Genomic DNA, 24,854 nt, shown 5'->3' on the forward strand with positions numbered 1-24,854 from the left:
TGTGTTTACTGTTTAATTTGTTTTAAATTAGTGTGATATTTTTAAATACACGTCGCGATTGCGTCATCAGAAAGCGACGCTCCTCAGCTCTGCTTGTTTTCTACGCAGTTCGTCGCGATGTGGATTTAATGGAAATTTCCACTGCTTCTGAATCATCATAAACACATATTCAGATAAAATTATCTTAAATATCGCTCTTTAAACGGGATCCGGACACTCCGAGGGAGAAAGAGAATCAAATTCGTGTATTTGTAGAGCGCTATCTGTGTTCGTACAGCAACACTTTTAGTTTACTCTGCTCTTCGTCAGTGACTCATTACAGAGGTTTAATCGTCGTCAGAAATAATCACTAAACTATCTGTGATGGAGTATCACAGTGTGGGACCCGGAGGGGTGATAGTCTCGGGTAACAATGTACCTGCGTTTCTGACCAAACTCTGGACGCTGGTGGAGGATCCGGACACAGACCCGTTAATCTGCTGGAGCCCTGTGAGTTCTAGTTTTGGGTTTCAGATGGTTTGAGTGAGGTTTACATATCTGGATTATAGTTATATTCATTTGTAATGAGCAAATTTAGGCCTAATCCAGTACGTCCTAAAATAATCCTTAATTTACTGTGGTTTTGCTTTCTATTTATAAGTGGCCCTGCTGATACTTGGTTTAAAGGGGCCTGAGACAGTCTTGTAGTTTAGATTCAGTAGTCATGATCCAGATTAGACACAAAATAAACTCTTATTATTAGATGTGAAGTATTGAATTAATTGCATTTGTGTCATGTCTAAATCTGGAGTATTGTAAGTGGATTTGCCTGGTTCTTTTGTTTCTTCAGGCAGACTGACAGGACAGACTATCTGTAGATCACAGTTTTAATCTCAGACCTCTTGTAGATCTGTCATTGATATGTTTGTTCACTAAACCCTTAGTGTTTTAAAGAGGACCTATTATGCAAAATTCAGTTTTATAAGGTGTTTGAACACAGACATGTGTCCACAGTGTGTGTAAACAACCAACCTATAATGGTAAAAAACCCACCCCCTCTTTTTTTTTTTTTTTTTTATAATCCATTTTATAATACAAATCATAAACAGCTGTACACAGTCCACCATGTTTATCTCCTCGTCAAAGCATTTAACAGCAGCATTCAAGTAAGAAATGTATTCCTAAGGTTCTTTAATCAAGAGCAGTGAGATATTTTCTGTTTTTCTTTTGTTTGGTTCATATTAACAGCATATACAGCAGTAGGTACTGAATATTACACTGCCGTTGTCACAGATATAATATACATATGCAATTTCTTTCCCTGACATTTACATTCAAAGACACAACCCACTGTTTATGTGAACTTTGTGTGTTTTTGACATAACCTTGTGTAGGGCTGGACGATTATGACCTAAAATCAAAACCTCGATTAATTGAACATTTTACCTCGATTACGATTAATGAACGATTATTTTGTTTCTGTGTTTTTTTTGCCCTCATAGTTCACTTACATGGTTTGTACTGTAAATTTGCTTGACTATTAAAGGTGGGGTATTTTTTTCCTATTGAAACAGTGCTCTGACATATCAGCTCACTATCAGCAGTTATTTAATCTATGGTTCGTAACATTTCTTACAGATTTCTGCTCGTTGTAAATCAGATCAAGATAAATTAGTACAGTACCAGTACGAGTGACTGCGTGTGTCAATTAGTCATACCGTCTCTCTATTAATTGTCAAGCTGTGGGTTGTAAATAGTTACTTCAAAAGTAGAAAAATATATGCTATAATAAGTTGAGTTTCTAAGCTACTTTAGTGATAAATCACAGGACAGCGCTGAAAACCACTTTCTGCTCCGGTTGTATGTTTTTAAGTGGGAAGTATTAATAGGATTTAAAAAAAATGAAATAACCAAATGGGGAAAATTATGTCGGTTAGAGGTTCTGAATTTCAGTTTCGATTACTTTTTAATTAATCGTCCAGCCCTAACCTTGTGTGCATTTGACAGTTTAAGTGCAATGAGACATGTTAGAGAACTTAGTTTAATACTCACAGGATGTGTTGTCTGACAGCCAGCTTTCTGTGCACGTGCTTCGGATGTGTGCACTCCGAAAACTATATATAGCAGAAATTTAAGCTGTTATGGCTTTAAAATGAAATAATTAACTTTCATGAACTGCAATGTTACGTGAGTGTGGCCGCGGTAGAGATGAAAATCAAAACCAAACAGATGTTTTGTTAGTTTTTGGCAGAGTAGCCGAGGCACGAGTTGTACAGGCTCCGCCCTCTTCTGGAAAGGGGGTGGGGAGCAGCAGCTCATTTACATTTAAAGATACATGCACAAAAACAGCATGTTTTCCCTTCCACTCAAAAATGGGCATATACAACATGGTATCATAAATGATCTGTGGGGTATTTTGACCTGAAATTTCACAGACACATTTTGGGGACATCTGAGACATATTGCATCTTGTAAAAAGGGTCATAATAGGTCCCCTCTAATAATTTCTGATGTATTTTCAGAATGGCACCAGCTTCCATGTGTTCGACCAGGGACGGTTTTCCAAAGAGGTTCTGCCGAAATACTTTAAGCACAATAACATGGCCAGTTTTGTTCGCCAGCTCAATATGTGTAAGTATATGAGCAGCCCGACAACAAAATAAATCAGTTTAATCATTTGTACATTTTGACGACGTAATAGACCTAATCAGATTGATGTCATTATACATTGCACCATAGACAATATGTAAGATATTTTATGCATAATAATTTGTCCTAAATGTTTAAATAAATGTTTAGGTTAATATAAACACTCTTAATCTTTCTGTGCAGTCAATGTGGAAGGTTTTCAAAGTCAAGTCAATTTATTATACAATGCATGTGTCTAATTGTCCACATTTAGCAGTTTAGAGATTTGTATTATTATGTATAATATGTTTTATTCATAGAGAACTTTTCAAGACGCTCAAAGACACATTTTAGCTGTTTTATTCTCTGTATATCTCATTCATTTGGAAGCAGAAAGCATTTTACGTGACAGAATTTGTGCTTATAACACGTTAATGTCTGTCTTGTAGATGGTTTTCGGAAAGTTGTCCACATCGAGCAGGGTGGGCTGGTAAAACCGGAGAAAGACGACACAGAATTCCAGCATCCGTATTTCGTCCGCGGACAGGAGAATCTGCTGGAGAATATCAAGAGGAAGGTAACAACGGTAAGTAGAAACTCATCTTATTTATTCAGGGAAATCTACTCTTGCTGAAACATGTGAACCTCTTCATTATGAGAATATTTGAGCGGCGCGTTTGTGAGATACGGGGTGACCTTGAGTTTTGAATGGGCTCAAGGTTTTTATAATTAGTTGGTATTTCGGAGGGGCTTTTTTGATCCAAAGCAGCTTACAGTCAGGCCGAAGTTCATTTAGGACACTGTTATGATGTCAGACCAGTAATGCGGTCTCAGTTGATCTGGGTTTTTAGGGGATTCCCTGCTGCTCGTGTTTGGCTTTGAAACCTGCATCGTTTCACTTATAAATGAGAATTTAACAGAATTATATTCTCCCGCAGGGAAAAACTTCATAAAGTGGGATTATAAATAAACTTTTTTTTACTGGACTCTAGCAAGGCTTTCCAACATTACGTGTAGTTTGTAATGTAGATGTGTAGCTGGTAGTGAAGGCTTTCTTTCTTTCTTTCTTGTACACTTGATTGATTTGACTGATATATTTGTCTTTTTCTGTTTTTTAATAAATATGATCTTTTGACAAGGTTTTCAAACTAGGGTCCAAAATTATTTTTCAAAATATTTTAAATGTTTTTGACACCTGTCAAATTTAACATGTTATCTTTATACATTATGTGCAATATTTTTTTCATATTTACCAAATTTGATCCTATTCTTCTCATTCTTCTTTCTAAATACTGGTCAGAAATAATTGGATTACTCATAAGTCAGTTTATTGTATTCTGTTGACAACCCTAGCTTGTAACAGTCAGAACTAAAACACAAATCTGCATATAGTTGTCTTTATAATATCACAATATAGACTATATATTTAAATCATCATAACACATTTCTGATACTGTATAAATATGTCTTTGCACCTAAAACTACAGTGGTGGTCAGAATTATTGGCACCCTTGGTAAATATGATCAAAGATGGCTGTAAAAATAAATCTGCATTGTTTATCCTTTTGATCTTTAATTCATAAACTTAGCAAAAATCTAACCTTTCACTGAAGGAAAAGAACGTTGGCCACAATTATCGGCACCCTTTTATTCAATAGTTTTTGCAACCTCCTTTTGCCAAGATAACAGCTCTGAGTCTTCTTCTATAATGTCTGTTGAGTTTTGAGAACACCTGACAAGAGATCAGAGACCATTCCTTCATGCAGAATCTCTCCAGATCCTTCAGATTCCAGCTCCATGTTGGTGCTTCTTCTCTTCAGTTCACTCCACTCATTTTCTAGGGTTCAGGTCAGGGGACTGGGATGGCCATGGCAGAAGCTTCATTTTGTGCTCAGTGACACATTTTTGTTTTGGTTTTGATGTTTGTTTTGGATCATTGTCCTGATGGAAGATCCAACCATGGCTCATAATAGGATTTCTAGCAGAAGTGGTCAGATTTTGATTTTTTATATGTTGATATTTGGTAGAATCCATGATACGATATATCTGAACAAGATGTCCAGGACCTCCAGCAGAAAAATAGGCCCACAACATTAAAGATCCAGCAGCATATTTAACCGTGGGCATGGGGTACTTTTTATCCATGTGTGCACCAAAACCATCTGGTGGGTTTGCTGCCAAGAAGCTCTTTTTTTAGTTTCATCTGACCATAGAAGCCGGTCCCATTTGAAGTTACAGTCTTGTCTGACAACTTAATATACTGGAGATTGTTTCTGGATGAGAGCAGAGAAAACCTTGAAATCTTTCTTGAAAACCTCCTGAACATCTTGTGGGGATGTAGGTGCTGTTTGATCATTTTTTTAGGCTTTCTGAGACTCAAGACTCAACTAATCTCTGCAATTCTCCAGCTGTGATCCTTGGAGAGTCTTTGGCCACTCAAACTTTCCTCCTCACCACGCATTAGGACGATTTAGACACTCGTCCTCTTCCAGGCAGATTTGTAACATCTTTAGTTAATTTGAACTTCTTAATTATTGCCCTGATGGTGGAAATGGGGATTTTCAATGCTTTAGCTATTTTCTTACAGCCACTTTCTATATTGAGAAGCTCAACAATCATTTGCTACACATCAGAACTATATTCTTTGGTTTTACTCATTGTGATGAATGATTAAGGGAATTTGGCCTTTGTGTTTCCTCATGTTTATACTCCTGTGGAACAGGAAGTCATGGCTGGACAATTTCATGTTTATGATCACCCTGGTGTGCTAAAAAAATGTAAATATGACTGGGAATATACTTCAGAGATATTTTACTCATAAAAAATTCTAGGGATGCCAATAATTGTGGCCAACATGTTTTGGAGAAAAACATTTATTTCATAATGTGATTTTTTTCCCCCCACTTTCAATTCTTTTCCTTCAGTGGAAGGTTAGATTTTTACTCATTTTATGAATTAAAGATCAAAAGGATAAACAATGCAGATTTATTTTTACAGTCATCTTTGATCATATTTACCAAGGGTGCCAATAATTCTGACCACCACTGTATGTAGCTGCCTTTGCATTTCCATTGTTTTTTTTTTTTTTTCAGGGTCCTTGCCATTTAAAATTTTGAAAAATATGTAAATAATAAGCTGTAGATTATATAGTCACTGTATAGCTTGTACTAACTATATGGCCTATTTACTATAGATACTGTATATGTATATATACCATTACTATAGATAGATATAGATATATAGAATAAGCCATTATATCAAGTTTAGATGTGTTTAATTCATTTTTGTTTCATAAAATTTGGTTTTGTAAATTGTAGTCTGCAGATATTTTTTGCGTCTTCTGTGCTAATTTGGAAATGGAAAGCAGAGATTACCAAACCATTTAAGAAAAACTCAAATTCTGTTCGGAAATCTGCGGTTTGGATATGTCCAGTTCTCAGTGTCCAGAATCTGGTGATGGGTATCCAGATCAAGTAAAACCATTTTTTGTCTGCGATGGTTTCCATGTGCTCTGCCGGGTTTCTTCGGTGTCCCTCTTTCCCGTTGGCTCGGTGACAGATTGCGATAATCAGCAGGTCTGAGAGGAAGCCAGCTGGAGACGTGTGGATTAGAGGCCTGAGGTTCTGGGGCACTTAATCTGGCGTCACTCTGATGCTCGATCGCCGCCACTTTCCAACCCTCCCAATTTATTGTCTTTCCTAACCCCGCTCTGTCCAAATGTCCAGCTCAAGGCCGAAATCAAACCGTTAGCACATTCTTTCCACTACGTGAGGGTTCAGAAATGAGTCACGACAGACTCATCTCACCCCTTCAGTTCATATCTCCATCTTTGACATTTTCATTGTGTCCATCTGCAGGTGTCGAATATTAAACACGAGGACCTCAAGTTCAACACTGATGACGTGTCTAAAATGATCACAGATGTCCAGCTCATGAAGGGCAAGCAGGAGTCGATGGACTCCAAGATCAGCACCCTCAAACAGTAAGTCACGCTGCATGTACACGCAACGGTCAAAAGTTTGGAATAATTAAGGGTTTTTGAAAGAGTCTCTTCTGCTTATCAAGGCTCCATTTATTTGATCATATATACAGTGAAAACCGTAAGAATGTGAAATATTAATACAAATGATATATTCTGATCTATTTGAAAGAAATCGATGCATTAAATTGATCAAAAGTGACAGTAAAAGCATTTATAATGTTACAAAAGATTCTATTTCAAATAAATGCTGTTCTTTTGAACTTTCTATTCACTAAAGAACAGTTTCCGCAAAAATATGAAGCAGCACAACTGTTTTCAACATTGATAATAATCAGAAGTGTTTCTTGAGCAGCAAATCAGCATATTAGAATGATTTCTGAAGGATCATGTGACACTGAAGACCGGAGTAATGATGCTGAAAATTCAGCTTTGATCACAGGAATAAATTACATTTGACTATATATTCACATAGAAAACAATACTACTTTTTTTTATTGTATTTTTCATCAAATAAATGAAGCCTTGATGAGCATGAGAGAATTTTTTTATTTTTTTTTTTAAATCTAAATTATTCCAAACTTTTAACAGGTTGAGTAGGTTTGGCCAAAATGTATGATTTCCTCTTCCTCTTTCTGTTCTAGTTTAGTTTAGTGACTGTTGAGTAACTGACTTTAACGAAGTTCCTAAACCTACTGGGAAAAGTTTGACTGATGTAACAGTTGGCTTGTTGGCGGTCATGTGGTTAGTGCTTATCCAGTGTTACGCCGGGTTGATATCAATAGCTCTTCAATGTGTAACTCTTAAGACGTGAATGAGGGTTAATCTCTGCCGGGTTTGTGACCGCTCATTAATGCTTCACCTTTTCAACCCTGTTAGTCATCGCTCTAAAACGGACGGGCATCCTTAGGCCAGCGTGACGTGGCTCGGCAGCTGCTCTGAGCTTGTCCAAAGGCATTTTGTCCCTTTCCGCACTCACAGCTGGACGGGGCCCTAGGGTTTTGGTCAGGTGTTTGTGTGGTCAGCTGTTACACACAAGCTGAATGTTGCTGATGAGGTCAGCATGAAAGCGTCACACCCTGCAATGGGTCCTTGAATTTGTTACTGAATTTATTTCTGAAATCCGACAGATGTCTTAAAAAAATTCAATAAATTCACTTCAGTCAATCTCATGTTCCAGGACCTTATTGTTTATGTATCAAAAAATGTGTCAATGAATGTACGGCTGCTGAAGATGTTAACATGTAAAATTACAGTAATTTAAAGGAAAATAATATTTTAAAATAATTAAATGACTTGTTTATTTTTTATATTTATTTAAAATAATATTTTCTGTGTATTGTATTTGTGTAGATATGCCACATAGGCTTCCATAGTAAGTTCATAACTTATTTAGATGCATTTTTTTACTTTTACAATAGTATGAATATGCTATATTTGTTTTTGTTTTTTTAATTTGTTTTTATTTTTATATTTTAATTTTAAATATTTAGCAATTTTTTTTTAATAAGTGTAGTTTTTATTTTAGTTTTAGTTATTTTAATACATCAAGTTAAACTAAATAATGAGAAATGTTGCCTTACTTTTTATATTTTATTTTAATTCAATTAACATTTATTTCAAGTAATGATGATTGTTTTTATGGTTTTAGTTAACTATAATAATAATCGTGATTATTTTGGGGTAATCGACAACATGGCACAGATGTTGTAAACAGAGCTTGTGTTTAACACGGCATATTTAGTGTACTTAATGCTGTTAAATTTATTTAACAGTTTATACATTAGCATAGGTGTCCTTTTCTAATAACTAAACTCATGTTTATTAGAAAAATAATAGATAAACCCAATTTGTAAAGGCTAATTTATTTATAAAGCTGCACAATTCTGAATAAAAATATTGAGAAAATGTTAATTGCTGCAGTCTATTTAAAAATACTTAATTAATTTGAATTAATTACTGATTGAATGATTCAATGACTCATAAAGACTACACTTTTCATTACTGGATGAATCAGCGTTTTTAAACAGATCTCTTGAATGAATCATAAGGACTTCACTTTTGACAAATGACATCCATTTTTTTCGCCATCTACTGGTGTAACGATGTAATTGATAGTCTTTATTTAAAGCATCAAGTTACTTTTGAAAGATGATTCTGATCGCTTCTGTAGACATCAGTGTTTATATCTGAACTATAAACTTTTATCCCAGTACTTCTGTGATATGAATTTTTGTAATACTAAAATAAGTTAAAAATACTGTGGTTGAAAAGACTGTTTGTGAAGCTGTTTCATACTTATACATGACAACAGCTTTCTCTGGATCGCAGCATTTTAATTTTCTGGAGTAATTTTGTCAAAGGTTTAATAGACACAGACGAATCATTGTCATTTAGGAATATGATCACGTAATGATTAATCGTGCAGCTCTATTCATAAATCAAGTTGTTATTATTAAAGTTCATTGTGAAATATCATCAAACAGTGAAATATAGCATTCATAATGTGTTTATTGGTAAATTCACTGATTTCAGAATTTAAAAATGTACAGCTAATCACGATTAGGGTTAGGTTTTTATCTTTTTTTTTTTTTTTTTTTTTTTTTCTAACAGCCCTGTTTTTAAGCTGTATTTTTATTTGGATTTCTGTATGATTTTTGAAAATCTGTTTTGGCATGAAGGAGGTTTTGAAGGAAATTGCCTCCATTTTGTGTCTGAGTAAATGGAGAGAGGTCTAATCCTCCCGCTTACAGGAATCCACACCTGCCCCTATAAACCCCCGTCCCATCTGCTGAGGGGTGAGCGGGGGGGCAGGACACATGATCGGAGGAGGGGACTCTTAAAGATCTTCTTCCTGCACGCTGCTGTTTTACAGACGAGCAGCGCTGGGTTATATCGCAGCTGAGTCCTCTTATAATCTCCAGCTCTCACTCGATAAGAGACCCGTCTGCAGGGAGTCCTCGGACTTCCGATGACTGACATCATCTGCTCCTGATGTTCATAAGTCAGAATTTCCTGATATTTTACACAGACAAATTTGGATTTACTCTGGAACTATTTTCACTTATGAATTGCTCTTAAATTTCACAAATGAATAGAAAAACTAAAAGCAACACATTGAATTGAATGTGAAATTTTGAAGTAGAAAGACTTTTTTTTTTTGCTTCAAAATTTTTTTTTTACACTCAAACTGCTTTTTATATATTGTACCATTTACATAATATATCTACTTTTTTATATTTTTAAAATGTATAATTTACTTAATGAATTATATGCATTGTTTAATTTGTTTATAATAATATCTTTTATAGATGTATTATATCATGAAATGTTGAATCATATGTATACATATATATTTAGCTTTTATCATGTGTATATGTATATTTCTATTTGCACTATTCTTTTATAATTTATAATTTGTGCAATAACTGTTATTGGATGAAGTGAGGCCAGTTTTATTTATTTAATTTTTTATCAAACTTTAATTTTTTTTTTTTTTTTTTGATTTACTTTTTCTATTTTTCACTTATTGTTTGCCATGAATATAGCCATGGTATCTGGCATGATGCTAAATTATAAACCAACAAACTATATATATATATATATATATATATATATATATATATATATATATGGGTAAAGTTTTTAGGTGACGCAGCTGTGCTGATGGAAGGACCATACATAGACCTTAGATTTTTATTTTTAGCTTTTGTCTTTTAAAAAAAATCAAAAAATGTACCTTTTTTCATAGGAGTTCTCTGGCATTGTTGTGTTAATTTTCCGTTTACACTGGTGTGATGTACAGTATTGGCCTGTGCTTTTGTTCCTCTGTGCTGGTCTGTGTTCAGGCCGCGTGTCTGTGGCCATATTGGACTCGTGAGCGCACACTTAAAATGGCATTTTATCAGTGTCAGGGGAGCAGACTCAGAGTTTAAGAGAAGCAAGCCTTACTCAATCACCCTGAAAAACACACCAGCCCCAGAGAGCCGTCAGTGACAGTTACAAAGATTAGTGCCGTATATGTCTTGTTCGTTGTGATTGAAACAACATAACATGAATGAGAAATGTCACATTTTAAACGTAAAACTTTTGTTAAATGTCGTCTGTCTCTGTGCCGCAGTGAGAACGAGGCGCTCTGGAGGGAAGTTGCCACTCTCAGACAGAAACACGCTCAACAGCAGAAAGTCGTCAATAAGGTAAACTCGGGTTAACTTTTCCTGCTTTCAGTGACACATACCTTTGTTGCTCAAAAAGTATTTTGCAATAAAGTACTTGAACCTTCTGCTTTTGCAGTTCATTCCAGCCACACAGACAGCTTTTAGCAATAAAACATGAAATGTCATGAATCGTTTTAATTTCTTATTGACTTGGATTCTTTTTAAATAGTTTTGTAGTCTATTTGTGTGTCTTATAGTGTTTTATGTACAATATGAAAATAATTCAGTTAAATACATTTCAAGTTGTAATTCTTTCTTTGTTTTCACAGCTCATTCAGTTCCTGATCACACTTGCGCGGTCCAACAGAGTCCTGGGAGTGAAACGAAAGATGCAAGTCAACCTCAGATTAATATACTCAGACTGATCCACATTTATATCTGTCACTGTCTTCCTATTTAAAGAGGACCTATTATGCTTTTTTTACATTTTCAACCTTCTTTAGTGTGTAATGTTGCTGTTTGAACATTAAAAAGGTCTGCAATGTTCCAAAGCACAAAGTCACTCCAAAGGTAATTAATCTCTATATCGGCGCGCGCTGTTTCCGAGGTCCCTGAAACGTCTCCATTGTAGTCTTGAGATTTCGTCCGGGAATGAACATGTCACAATATTCCTAATTTAAATAGTTCCTGCCCAAGGCATAGGCTAAATAAAGGGGCAGGATCTGGTTGAGTTAATGTGTTGGAACTTAAGGTTATGGTAAGGGGCGGGACATTTCCAAGGTATATGTGAATTGGTTGACCAATCACAACGCACTGGTCCAGCCGACCAATCGGAGCACACTGTGCTTTTCTTAAGGAGGGGCTTCAAGAGAGGAGCTGCAAATATGTGTAAACTCTTCTAGTAGAGACCAAAAACAAAATCAAGACTTTTAAAAAGGGCATAATAGGTCCTCTTTAACTGTAGTATTGCAATATGTGAAGTGTTGTAAACTGATTGTTGTCTTTTTTGGTGTATTCACCCCTTTTCTCTTGCGTTTTTATTTTTTGGGGGGATTTTTCTCTCTTTCTTTCTTTCTTTCTTTCGTTCTGTTTGGTCACAGGCCCCTGATGTTGAACGATGGCAGCTCCACTCACTCTATGCCCAAATACTCTCGGCAGTACTCACTGGAGTCGTCTCCTGCCATCTCTGTGAGTACTGCATGCTTCTGTCTCAAACCGAGAGCTGAATTCACCAATGATTACCAGATTTGTTAAGTTTAATGTATTTTCTTGTGTGCAGCCCTCCAGCACAGCTTTCACAGGAACGGGTGTCTACACCTCAGAATCGCCTGTGAAGACGGGGCCAATCATCTCTGACATCACTGAACTGGCGCAGTCCAACCCTGTGGCCACGGAGGAGTGGATTGAAGATAGGCAAGTTTCACATCCTCTTAAAGGGGCAATGAGTTAATCTCGCAAAACTTGTCAAGATTGATATAAGAAATATTAGATATATTGTCAAGTGTGTGTGTGTGTGTGTGTGTGTGTATATATATATATATATATATATATATATATATATATATATATATATATATATATATATATATATATATATATATATATATATATATATATATATATATATATATATATATATATATATATATATATATATATATATATATACACACACACACACACACACACACACACACACACACACACACACACACACACACACACACACACACACACACACACACACACACACACACACACACACACACACACACACCCATTTATATATAAATGGGTTTTCAAGCTTTAAAACAATAAGTCTAATGCAGCTTTGGGTTGTTGTTGTTGTTTTTGTTTTTCAATACATCAGAATAGGTCCTGTTTAATTTGTTTGGTTTTTTTTCTGAGCAAAAATTAAATATAAATTTTTACCATGATTTACAGAAGACACCCACTAAAATGTCATTCAGCGTAACAATCTTGTCAGTGATATTTACAACAAAAAAATCCATTTATGCCATATTAAAGACTAATTACTTTTACCCCAAATGCTAATTACTTGTAATTTTACATTTTTAAACTATCCTAGGTTTTGCCCATTTGTCAGCAATAAAATAATAGTGTGCTCACTTATTCTTTTATATATTTAAATACGTACAGGTCAGAATAAGTATGTCATTTCAATTTTTACACAAATATAAGTGTTACACTGAATGACAATGGAACATTATTTCACCCACATTTTGACATTTTATTCTCCCAAAACTTATTTGAAACCTTAAAAGTAGACATTTTACTTGCGTTTAATGTGCTTTCTATGTATATAAAATCACTTTTGTAAATCTCTATTGATGCAGACATCTAAATGTTGTGACTAATGGAAATTAGGGCCATTAAAATGTTCAAAAATAATGTCACAATCCATAAAATCTGAATGGACCTTAAATAGACCTTTTCTTTATGCAAACTATAATATTAAATGACCCTTTTTTGCCTCTATATCTAAGTTTTAAATACAGTGCAGAATTTTTTTGTAACCTTGCCCAGGCAGTTCCTTTGACCTCATGATTCTCATTTGCTCTGACATGTACTGTGAGCTGTAAGGTCTTATATAGACAGGTGTGTGGCTTTCCTAATCAAGTCCAATCAGTATAATCAAACACAGCTGGACTCAAATGAAGGTGTAGAACCATCTCAAAGAAGAAATGGACAGCACCTGAGTTAAATATATGTGACCCGCTCTGGCGAAATGAGTCGGAAGTCGCAACGTTCTATTTTAAGATATGGGCCGATAATGTGGAAAAACAATGGAAAAAATAGATTTTTTTTTTTAAGCTAATTTCAAAGAACAGACTTTCAAAAATAATCTCCCAAAGTTTCGTAGTCCAGATAATTGAGTAAAGGTATTTAAATGGCTATTAAATTTGACAAGGTTTTACTAAATTCGCTGGAAATGAACTTCTCAACTCCCCTCGTCGGCGCTCCCATTTGCGTGTCTCTCTTTAAAAGCCAATAAAAATTGAATCCATATAGGTAGCACAAAAATTCTTTTTGCCTACAAAACCAGAGACTTTAAACTTTCATATAAAGCCTCCAACATGCTTCTGTTGCATTGTTTTCACCCTCTAATGAGTCTGAGTAATATGCGTTTACAACAAAAATAGCACAGCCGCTAACTGAATAAAAGTATGTATATTTCACGTGCTCATAACTTCATCAAAAATGCACAGATCATAAAAAATGATCATTATTTAAAGCAGATTCTCACAATTATAATCACAACATAATATATTGCGTTGATCACAAGATATTACTCACGGAATGATTTAACATACTTGGCTAAAAACATGTCTCTCATCTCTCCGGGATGCAGTGTGTATCCAATGATCCTGGACCCATCCATGTTCGTTTTCCAACGTGGAATAACACAAAATAGATATCATTTTAAAGCTTAGAATCTCATCTTTTTAATGCATCTAACCATTTTCAAAAACTCCTAACGAGTGCTGAGAAGCTCCTCTAAACCGGAGTTTACCGCCCGTTGGCGCCACCTGGCTGCGGAAAAAATGAACAACAATTTTTCAAATTATACTTTAAGCTATCACCATGAAATTTGAAATAGATGCAGCTTACATATAGGAGAGTATTATCAAAAAAAATTTTTTTAGCGATCTTATTGTGTTCCTGAGTTATTCCATGTCAAATAAAAAAAAAAGAAATTATTAAAAAAAATAATATATATATATATATATATATATATATATATATATATATATATATATATATATATAATATCATTTTTTTTTTTTTTGTATTTATCAGCTGTTTCTCAGCAAGAAAATGTCCAAATGTAATGTAATTTATATTTTCTTAAAATTTAAAATATTTTCTATCAAATGATACCTACCTTTTGACTCTCCTTGCTACAGTTTTGGAGTTATGAGTCTTTACTTTTGTGTGTGTCGCTCAGAAATAAAAAAAAAAAAAGCCTTCAGGTCTTAAAGGGTTAATTCAAATAAATACTTTAAAATAATTTGAGCTTCAGCCTGGTTTAATAGCATTTATATATAAAAAATGTCTTTGGTCAAATTAAGCTGTAAAATAAATAGTTTATCCCTTTAAATGCAATGGATTTTGAAAGATATCAACAAAAAAGGGGCAAAAAACTTTTAAAAGTGATTTTCTCAGGTTTTCAATTGGAAAAAGAGGGCAGACGACCATAATTCAAATGGGCATATCTTTAAAACCATTCAGGTTATGACTTTGACTAGGATATCATTTTAAAGCTTATTGTCTCATCTTTCCATTGATACCAACATCTCAATTTTGAAATTTGGGTCACTGTGACTCATTTTGCTGGATCAGGTCACATATGAGTGTCACAGCAAAGGGTCTGAATACTTAGGACCATGTGATATTTCAGTTTTTCTTTTTTAATAAATCTGCAAAAATGTCAACAATTCTGTGTTTTTCTGTCAATATGGGGTGCTGTGTGTACATTGAGGGAAAAAAAATGAACGTAAATGATTTTAGCAAATGGCTGCAATATAACAAAGAGTTAAAAATTTAAGGGGTTCTGAATACTTTCCGTACCCACTGTGTGTATATAATCTGTTACGATTACTTAACCTCATCAGAGTATGTTTCTATGGATTAAATGAAAGAAATTCATGAAAATGTACTAAGGTTTCGAAAGTCTTATTGCTGTTATTTATAACAAATTATCTTTTTTTTCCCATCACAGAACAAGCCCATTGGTCCACATCAAGGAGGAGCCGTCTAGCCCCGTCCACAGTCCTGAGGTGGAGGAGGTGTGTCCTGTTGAAGTGGAAGTGGGGGCGGGATTGGGTGTACCTACGGACACGCCCCTTTCCCCCACAACCTTCATCAACTCCATCCTTCAGGAGAACGAGCCCGTCAGCGCCCCGACCCCGCCTCCCAACGAGCAGAGGTGTTTGAGCGTGGCCTGCTTGGACAAGTGAGTTTTATCAACAGGTCTACATCTACTGCCTCTCTGCTCAGTTTAAGTTTATAGAGCTTATAGAGTTGGCTTTCTTAGTGTGATCCTATGATGGCTTCAGCTGGGATTTAACACTCAAAAATGAAAGTTCTGTCATCATTCACTCACCATCATGTTGCTAGATTCCATTTTCTGTGGCGCACAAGTTGCTGTCTTCAATAAAATAAAAGTGGATGTGACTAGTGTTGTCAAAAGTAGACTTCGGTACCAAGTTGAAATTTTAAAAATGTGACGATACCAGCATTTCCCACTAGCATTTTGAGCGCTGTTGAGCGGATTCGTAAACACCTCTGATTGGCCGTTGTGTTCACACACTCAACAGATATGTCTGTGGCAAAAACATGTTGTAAATAGACATCTGTGACTCTTTATCGAGCATTTAGATACACACAGGAATATTTGAAAGCAGGCGTCTATCAGTGAATCTGTTTCACAGAGGATATATGAGGGATCCGCTGAGACACCTGCTTTCAAATGTTCCCGTGTGTATCTGTATAAGCGCAAAGATGTCTATTTACAACATGTTTTTGAAGCGTTTATCATTTGTAGCCAATCACATGAACACATTGGCCAATCAGAGGTGTTTAAGAATCTGCTCAGAATGCTAGGGGAAAATGCTGGTATTGTCACATTTTTAAAATTGGTACCAAAGTCGGTACTTTTGACAACCCTGATGGTGATCACTTTTTCTGGCACGTTCATAATATATGTGAGAATCAAATGTTTGTTGGCAGTTTCTTCTTCTCTTCATTCTTCTACAGTGTCGAGTGTGTAGCATTTCTGACTGTTTGCAAACAAAAATTTCACATTTATCTCAAACAGCAGGTTTGAACATGTGAAACTGAAACCGAAGGCAAGGTTTTGTATAAAAAATACAATTATTGGTCTGTTCTCACGGAAAAATGGCTCCAAAAGATTTAGCCTAGAATATATTGAATTAATTGTATGGCCTACTTTATGACATTTTATGACGTTTTTTGTCATTTTTGGGCCTTGAAAACTGTGCTCATCCACTTTCATTGTATGGAAAAGGGCATCCCGTGCTTTCGGCCTTGTGTTAAAAAAAAATAATAATAAAAAAAATGGCTGCTTTAAATGACATGGGTGAGTATTTAATGACAGACTTTTCACTTCTAGGTAAACTCTCCCTTTCCACATCAAAAATGTATATTTAAATGGGCAAAATCAGAAAAGTTGAAAAACTAATGAGCGGCTGCTTTTTTTAAAGGGTCCTGCAGACCCTTTGCTCTTAACTAACTGTTCAGCTGGACTTATTTGTGGCATTTGGCTGCTCTGTTTAGTCTGGCAGACTGGCATAGTGACTAATACTAATACTTTTCCAGATATTCATGTGAGCCAGTGCATTTTTAAATGTCAATTCATCTTATGGCACAGAATTTGGCCCTTATTTATTTTATAAGTAATTCAAGTGCAAGCTAATGTGTACTTGATTGTTGTTTTGCAGATGAATGAAATCCATAACGTGAAAGTACAATCTAGCATGAACGAAATGCCAAAATGATGCTATTAAGCTGAACTTCAATTGGGTTCCCTTGAAGTCTAAACCTAAGAGGTTCATACGGCTTCACATGAACTGAATTTGATTTGCTTCAAGTCACTGTACAAATCTAATGTAATCAGTGTAATTGTCAAGTCATTATTTGAAAATTAGGACTAATATGGTTTTGGCAATTTTATTGGTACTGGTGTTTCTCCTTCACACAGATTGGCTTGAAGATCTAAGACTAGGGCTTATTATTTTTTTTTCAAAAGAATTTGAGCTTTGTCCAAGAACATAACAGATTTTCATTGAGGAAATATTTTTAATAATGCAGTTTTACAACCTTAGCCAACCTGTATAACCATTCGGCAATGTCTGGTGGCTTCACAACACCTGGACTCATAAAAACCCAATTCAGAACGGTCTGTAATTCATCTCCGCCTATATTGGCTCTAGTTCCCGCTCCACCTAAAACGGCCCCATTTTTGACTGTGGCAGAGGTCCGTTGATGTGTGTAGCGCCCCCTGCTGTCTCCAGTACCATGTTGTTCTTCTGTCTTTTCAGTTATCCTCAGATGTCTGAGATCTCTCGCCTTTTCTCCAGCTTCTCCACCTCAGCTCTCCACCTCAGGCCTCCTCCCGGGTCAGCATTACTGTCGGCCGAGCCGTCCCCAGAACGCCTGACTCTGTGCTTGATCAGATAGACGCTAACCGCACTTAGCTTGTATTCCCAGTCTCTCTGTGCTATCAGAGCTCTGGTTGCCATAAACATTTGCTAATTTCTGCCCCGGTATACCTGAGAATCTCTGAATGCTGATTGGTCGGTTGGTGGGCTCAGGAGTGTTGGAGGTCGTAGAGAGCGTAAATAGGGTGTTCAAGGGCTCCTGAGCTTAATTTGAGAAGCGTAACGGCATGATCTCACTATTTATTATGTTTAGCGGGACAAAAGTGTGGAGTGTGGCATGGCATTTGAACGTAGACGCATGTTTTGTGCTCCCATTGATCACCCTTTGACCCCTGTTCCCCTCCTACCTCTGATTGGATACTAATGTGATGAGGTCAGCAGTCCTGCCTCTCTCTATGACATCATCATCATCATCACAGTTTTGATCTTTCTGGGGACTGGCCTCTCTCCCGTTCTCATAGGAGTGTGTTCAAATGCTTCCTGTTATTGCTGAAATGAAATTGCTGATTTTTATCGGCTGCTTTTTTAAAAGTAAACATTAAATGAGATTGTTTTTTTGTGTGCATCATTTGAAAGATGATTTTCTTTCCTCTTTCTTTCAGGACAGAACTAAGTGATCATCTAGAGACCATTGACTATGGATTAGAGAACCTTCAGCAGATCCTCAATGCTCAGACCATTAACTTTGACACCTCACCTCTCTTTGATGTAAATATTGTTTGAATATAATTTTAAGAACTATCTAGAAGTGTGGGGTCAGTTAGATTTATATATATACACCAATCGGGCATAACATCATGAGCACTGACAGGTGAAGTGAGTAACTGATTATCTCTTCATCACGGCTCCTGTTAGTGGGTGGATATATTAGGCAGCAAGTGAACATTTTATCCTCAAAGTTGATGTGTTAGAAGCAGGAAAAATGGGCAAGTGTATGACTGGGTCAGAGCATCTCCAAAACTGCAGCTCTTGTGGGGTGTTCCTGGTCTGCAGTGGTCAATATCTATCAAAAGTGGTCCAAGGAAGGAACAGTGGTGAACCGGCGACAGGATCACGGGCGGCCAAGGCTCATTGATGCACGTGGGGAGCGAAGGCTGGTCCGTGTGGTCCGATCTGCATCGCAGTTTGTTGCGTATGGGGCAGCATAGCTGCAGACCAGTCATGCTGACCCCTGTCCACCACCGAAAGCGCCAACAGTGGACACGTGAGCATCAGAACTGAGCAATGGAAGAAGGTGATCTGATCTGATGAATCATGTTTTCTTTTACATCACGTGGATGGCCGGGTGCATGTGCATCGCTTACCTGGGGAACACATGGCACCAGGATGCACTATGGGAAGAAGGCAAGCCGGCGGAGGCAGTGTGATGCTTTGGGCAATGTTCTGCTGGGAAACCTTGGGTCCTGCCATCCATGTGGATGTTACTTTGACACGTACCACCTACATAGGCATTGTTGCAGGCCATGTACACAGGATAATTCACCCTGACACAAAGCAAAAATGGTCCAGGAATGGTTTGAGGAGCACAACAGTGAGTTTGAGGTGTTGACTTGGCCTCCAAATTCCCAGATCTCAATCCAATCGAGCATCTGTGGGATGTGCTGAACAAACAAGTCCGATCCATGGAGGCTCCACCTCACAACTTACAGGACTTAAAGGATCTGCTGCTAACATCTTGGTGTCAGATACCACAGCACACCTTCAGGGGTCTAGAGGAGTCCATGCCTCGACGGGTCAGGGCTGTTGGCAGCAAAAGGGGGACCAACACAATATTAGGAAGGTGGTCATAATGTTATGCCTGATTGGTGTATATACACCAATTAATTTTTATGAGCTACATATTACTGTATGTCAGCACTGCATTCTTGATGTTGTTCTTAAACACAGTTTGTTGTGTTTCACAGATTTTCACTTCATCATCCTCTTCTGATGTGGATCTGGACAGCCTGGCTAGTGTATGTTTGAATTTTGTGTGTGTGTGTGTAGGGGCTTACAGAATGTAAAGATTTTAACCAAACTCGTCTGATCTGTTTAACAGAAAATATTTGCTGTGGGTTCAAACAGTAGATGTATATCAGATAGCTAGAACTGCAGATTGCTCCAGGGTTCATGTCTTTCCGTGCAGTTTACTTTCACTTTAGAAAAAAATATATGCATTGTACATTGAGCATAACATACCATATGTTAATTTGCTTCTGAAGTCCCTAGAAAGACTTTTCTTTAAAAAACTACCAACCCTGCTTATCTTTGGTTAAAGGTGCCCTAGAATCAAAATTTGAATTTACCTCGGCATAGTTGAATAACAAGAGTTCAGTACATGGAAAAGACATACATTGAGTTTCAAACCCCATTGCTTCCTCCTTCTTATGTAAATCTCATTTGTTTAAAAGACTTCCAGAAAACATGCGGATCTCAACATGACACCGACTGTTACGTAACAGTCGGGATCATTAATATGTATGACCCCAATATTTGCATATATGCCAGCTCATGTTCAAGGCATTAGACAAGGAAAGGCAGTATTAACGTCTGGATCTGTGCACAGATAAGGTTAAGCCAGCAAGAACAACAGCGAAAAATGGCAGATGGAGCAATAATAACTGACATGATCCATGATAGCTTGATATTTTTAGTGATATTTGTACATTGTCTTTCTAAATGTTTCGTTAGCATGTTGTTAATGTACTGTTAAATGTGGTTAAAGTTACCATCATTTCTTACTGTATCCCATGGAGACTAGAGCCGTCGCTATTTTCATTTTTAAACATGTGCAGTCTGTATAATTCATAAACCCAACTTCATTCTTTATAAATCTCTCCAACAGTGTAGCATTAGCCGTTAGCCACAGAGCATAGCCTCAAACTCATACAGAATCAAACCTATACATCAAAATAAATACTTTGCTCACATAATTCGAAGCATGCATACAGCATGCATGACGAACATCTTGTAAAGATCCATTTGAGGGTTATATTAGCTGTGTGAACTTTGTAAATGCGCTGTAATATAGTCGACAGCTCATGTGGCAGGAAGAAGGCGATTTAAAGGGGCGGCGCTGCCAAAATCAGGGTATAGTTAATGATGCCCCAAAATAGGCAGTTAAAAAAATTAATTAAAAAAAATCTATGGGGTATTTTGAGCTGAAACTTCACAGACACATTCAGGAGACACCTTAGACTTATATTACATCTTGTGAAAAAGCATTCTTGGGCACCTTTAACATTTCATCTGCAGAAATCTGAATATTGCGAATCTTTTAATCGTGTATCTGCGGTCTCTATACAGATCCAGGATCTTCTGTCACCTGAACCAGTGAAAGAGCCCGAATCTAGTGCGGACACTGAAAATTCAGGTATTCTGGATGTATTGTGTTTTAAAGGGGTCATGAGATATCAAATTTGCCTTGATCTGATATATAACAGGTCTTGCAAAACATGCTGAAAGTTTCATAGCTTAAACCAACAGAGCTTTTATTTAATCAAGCTCCATAAACGGCTCATTTTGATATTGGGTGACCTGTGACATTACACAGGCAAACATATTTGCATATGACTGCCCCGCCCACTGGCAGTCATTCACTTAATGTCTGACATTTGCCTACACCGGATGAGAATCCATTATAATCACTGACGCTGTCTACACTGGATACAGTATACAGATGTGCGTATACTGGAGCTTCAGAAGGAACCCAGCATCAGAAACAAGTGGCGTCAGAGGATTATATGTTTGTTCAGAGCATTTGACTGCAAATTTGTTTGTTTTTTTTTAAATGAGGAACAGTGTAATGGAGTAACTTTTGTTGGCAGATGAAGCAGCCGACTGTTTTGGATCTGACAACTGCTGCTTAACAAATCATGAGTAAATAATCATAATGCTTTGTATGTAAACAACTTTTATACAGATAATGTTTTCAAAACACTTAATCATGTGCAATAGCGAGTGAGCGGTGATGCTGTTTCCTGTGGAAAAAATCCTTGGCGTTGAGCCCTTTTTAAGGCTTGCCAGTAAATGACCACTGTTACGATTGGCAAACGCCATTGTTGGATGGATCATTTCAGAAAGAGGGTCAGAATGCAAAATGAGAGTCGCAAATAATTACAATTACATTATAAACGAACTTCAAGGAACATGTAAACTAATTAAAAAATCCATGTCATGACCCCTTTAAACAAAAAGACAGTTATTTTGTGGTGTAATTTTTGTGCCACTAGCATGACCAAATGAAATTGTGAAAATGTCCTTTCAGGCAAGCAGCTGGTCCAGTACACGGCTCAGCCCGTGATTCTTCCCGACCCCGTCGCCACTGAGACCTGCGGCACCGACCTGCCCATCCTCCTGGAGCTGGAGGACGACTCGTATTTCGGCTCAGAACCAGCCGAAGACCCGACCATCTCCCTTCTGAACTTCCAGTCCCCCGTACCCGAAGACCCCAAACTATCATAGAGAGAGATGCTTTTATAAAGGGATTTATGTCTGTGTGGGTTTTTTAAATTTGATTCTCTGCATTTTATTTTATTTTTGGTCTTTTATTTAACACGTCAGGGCTAGCCATCTGAATATTACTCTGGTATTTCCCTTCACTTTTAGCCTGGGGAAAAAAAAAATCTCTAAAAGCAATAGAGAAAATTCAGTATTCCTTCCGTCATAGTCGAAACATCAAAATAAGGTTTCATTTGTTGGCTCGGTAGTTTCCTTGTTATTCCGGCAGCGAGAGAACCTCAAACTAAATGTGTAGTGCTACGTATAATGTATCGACCATGCTTCCTTCTTTTACTCGTCCAGATTGCAACAATACACGGAGATCTTTACTAAGCGACTCTCTTGCAGTCTGTCACCGCTGCGAAACTTCCAAGAACTCGTTATACATGTAGTTTCCTGCTTTTCTGGTGGAACGCTTGTCATCGTTTGATCTAGTGACCCCAGATTGATGTATTCGATGTCCGGGTCTCATCCCGCAAAGTACGCCAAATTTTCAATTTCCAGGAGATTTTCTTTGCTTTTTTTCATCTCGTGGATATTGAGGTTGAAACAACAAAAAATATATGTACATAAATATTAAGAAATGTCACTTCTGTAGCCAGAAAATGAGGGCGATCTATCAGACATACAAGCATCAAACATGAATGTTATGTAAACTTGTCCAGCATCCCACCAACTGCTTTCAAAACCATAGCTGTTGCTCATCATATAACGTCTGATCTTGGTTAGCGACGATGGGTATGTATTATGACTATGCCAGTTAAAGGTGCAGATTTAGTGTCGGAAGAGATTTTAATGAGATGAGAAGTTCTAATAAGACAGCCAATGATGCTGTATATAGGGCGTATGTTTGAATATATAAATAGTTTGGATTCTGTATTGATAATGTGTTTGTTCTGACGAAACCGATACGTTTCAAACACATTCAATAGGACTGAATTACACGATAGGTGTATTATATAATGACAGGTCATTTTTTGCATTGATAACATGTCTATTACCTGGGTCGGTATCTGATTTGAAGAATTTGTGCAATAATTCAACTCTTAACCAGCTTTGACAGCAACACACACTGCTTTCTTTTAATCTCTATTTTGTTTGCTTTGCTAAAGGAAGTAGAGAATATAATAGGAGAATCTTGTGAAGATCTTGTCTGGGCTTATTTCACCTCAAAATCTAAAAGAAAATACATAGTTTTTGCATTATGAAGTTATTTTTTTAATGACAATTAAGCTCATTTTCTCATTCATTCCAAAAAGTAACAAATCACTTACAATTCCATTTAATGCAATTATTTTTAAAATGACAAACACTGGCATATGATGTACACTTTTAAGTGTACTTTATCATTTAAACCGTTAATGGTCCTTAGAAAAAATAAGCTTTATTTTATTTAAGCAAAATATAAATTAAACTATCAAATTAAATATATATTTTCTTGTGATTTTGGGTGAAATTTATGGAAGCTTGTTTACGCCAAGAAATAAAATAAAAAAAACGGTAATTGCAACTTTTTCTCGCGCAATTCATACTTTTTTTTTTCTTGTAATTGAGTTTATATCTTGCAGTTCTGACTTTTTCTCTCATAATTGCGATATACACTCACAATTAGGAGTTATAGTCAGAATTGTGAGAAATAAACTCACAATTGCATGTTATGTATAATTGCATTATCCATCAATTCTGACTTTATAACTCAAAATTCCATGTTAAAGTGAGAATTCCAAGTTTATATCGTAATTCTGACTTTATAAGAAGCAATTGCAAGTTTATATCTCGCAATTCTGAGAAAAGTGACAATTGTCTGATTAAAAACTCCAAATTGTGAGGAAAAAAAGTCAGAATTACGAGATGTAAACTCTCAATTGTGAGGAAAAAAGTCAGAATTACGAGATGTAAACTCTCAATTGTGAGGAAAAAAGTCAGAATTACGAGATGTAAACTCTCAATTGTGAGAAAAAAAGCCAGAATTCTGAGATAAAGTGTCACAATTACTTTTTTTTTTTTTTAAAGTTTTTTTAGTGGTAGAAACAAGCTTCCATAGAAATGTTACCCAGACTGTTTTGTGAGATTCACCTGTGTAAATTGGAAACCAAAACTACAGATTTAAAATAGTATTTTTTGGTGTGATTTGTACACATGCTATGCCCTATAGACTTCTATCGTTGAACACTTGTTTATTTTTGGATGGTCAGCGCAGTAGAGGAACTGGGATGTCATTTGTTGGTGATTCTCATAATTTTTAGTCATTGGATGACTGTCATAGCCAGAGAGACATTAATATTAGGCATAAATTATTTTATTACGCATGTGAACAACACTTTGTGTATTGGTATGTTTCAAATAAAATGTTTTTGAAAGTATTTGGAAGTAGTTTGGGTTTTATTTGCCTTTTGATTTTAGCTGGTTTTTCATGGTTTCTAGTCT

At 36.3% G+C, this 24,854-nt stretch overlaps 1 protein-coding gene across 2 annotated transcripts; it reads left to right on the forward strand.

Moving 5' to 3' along the window:
• Nucleotides 1–49: 49 nt before the first annotated feature.
• hsf1 (heat shock transcription factor 1) lies at nt 50–24,790 on the forward strand. 2 transcript variants are annotated; one of them, XM_048203614.1, is made up of 14 exons: nt 50–489; nt 2,502–2,610; nt 3,057–3,193; nt 6,465–6,589; nt 10,707–10,782; nt 11,073–11,134; nt 11,844–11,931; nt 12,023–12,156; nt 15,488–15,721; nt 17,829–17,906; nt 18,551–18,656; nt 19,853–19,903; nt 21,234–21,300; nt 22,195–24,790. In XM_048203614.1, the coding sequence occupies exons 1-14, from the start codon at nt 364–366 to the stop codon at nt 22,389–22,391; spliced, it is 1,590 nt and encodes a 529-aa protein (XP_048059571.1). In that variant the 5' UTR covers nt 50–363; the 3' UTR covers nt 22,392–24,790. The 2 variants fall into 2 exon arrangements, with proteins under 2 accessions (XP_048059571.1, XP_048059572.1); XM_048203615.1 differs by lacking the exon at nt 17,829–17,906.
• Nucleotides 24,791–24,854: the final 64 nt, after the last annotated feature.

Source organism: Megalobrama amblycephala, linkage group LG9 (genome assembly GCF_018812025.1).
Source record: "Megalobrama amblycephala isolate DHTTF-2021 linkage group LG9, ASM1881202v1, whole genome shotgun sequence".
NCBI lineage: Eukaryota > Metazoa > Chordata > Actinopteri > Cypriniformes > Xenocyprididae > Megalobrama > Megalobrama amblycephala.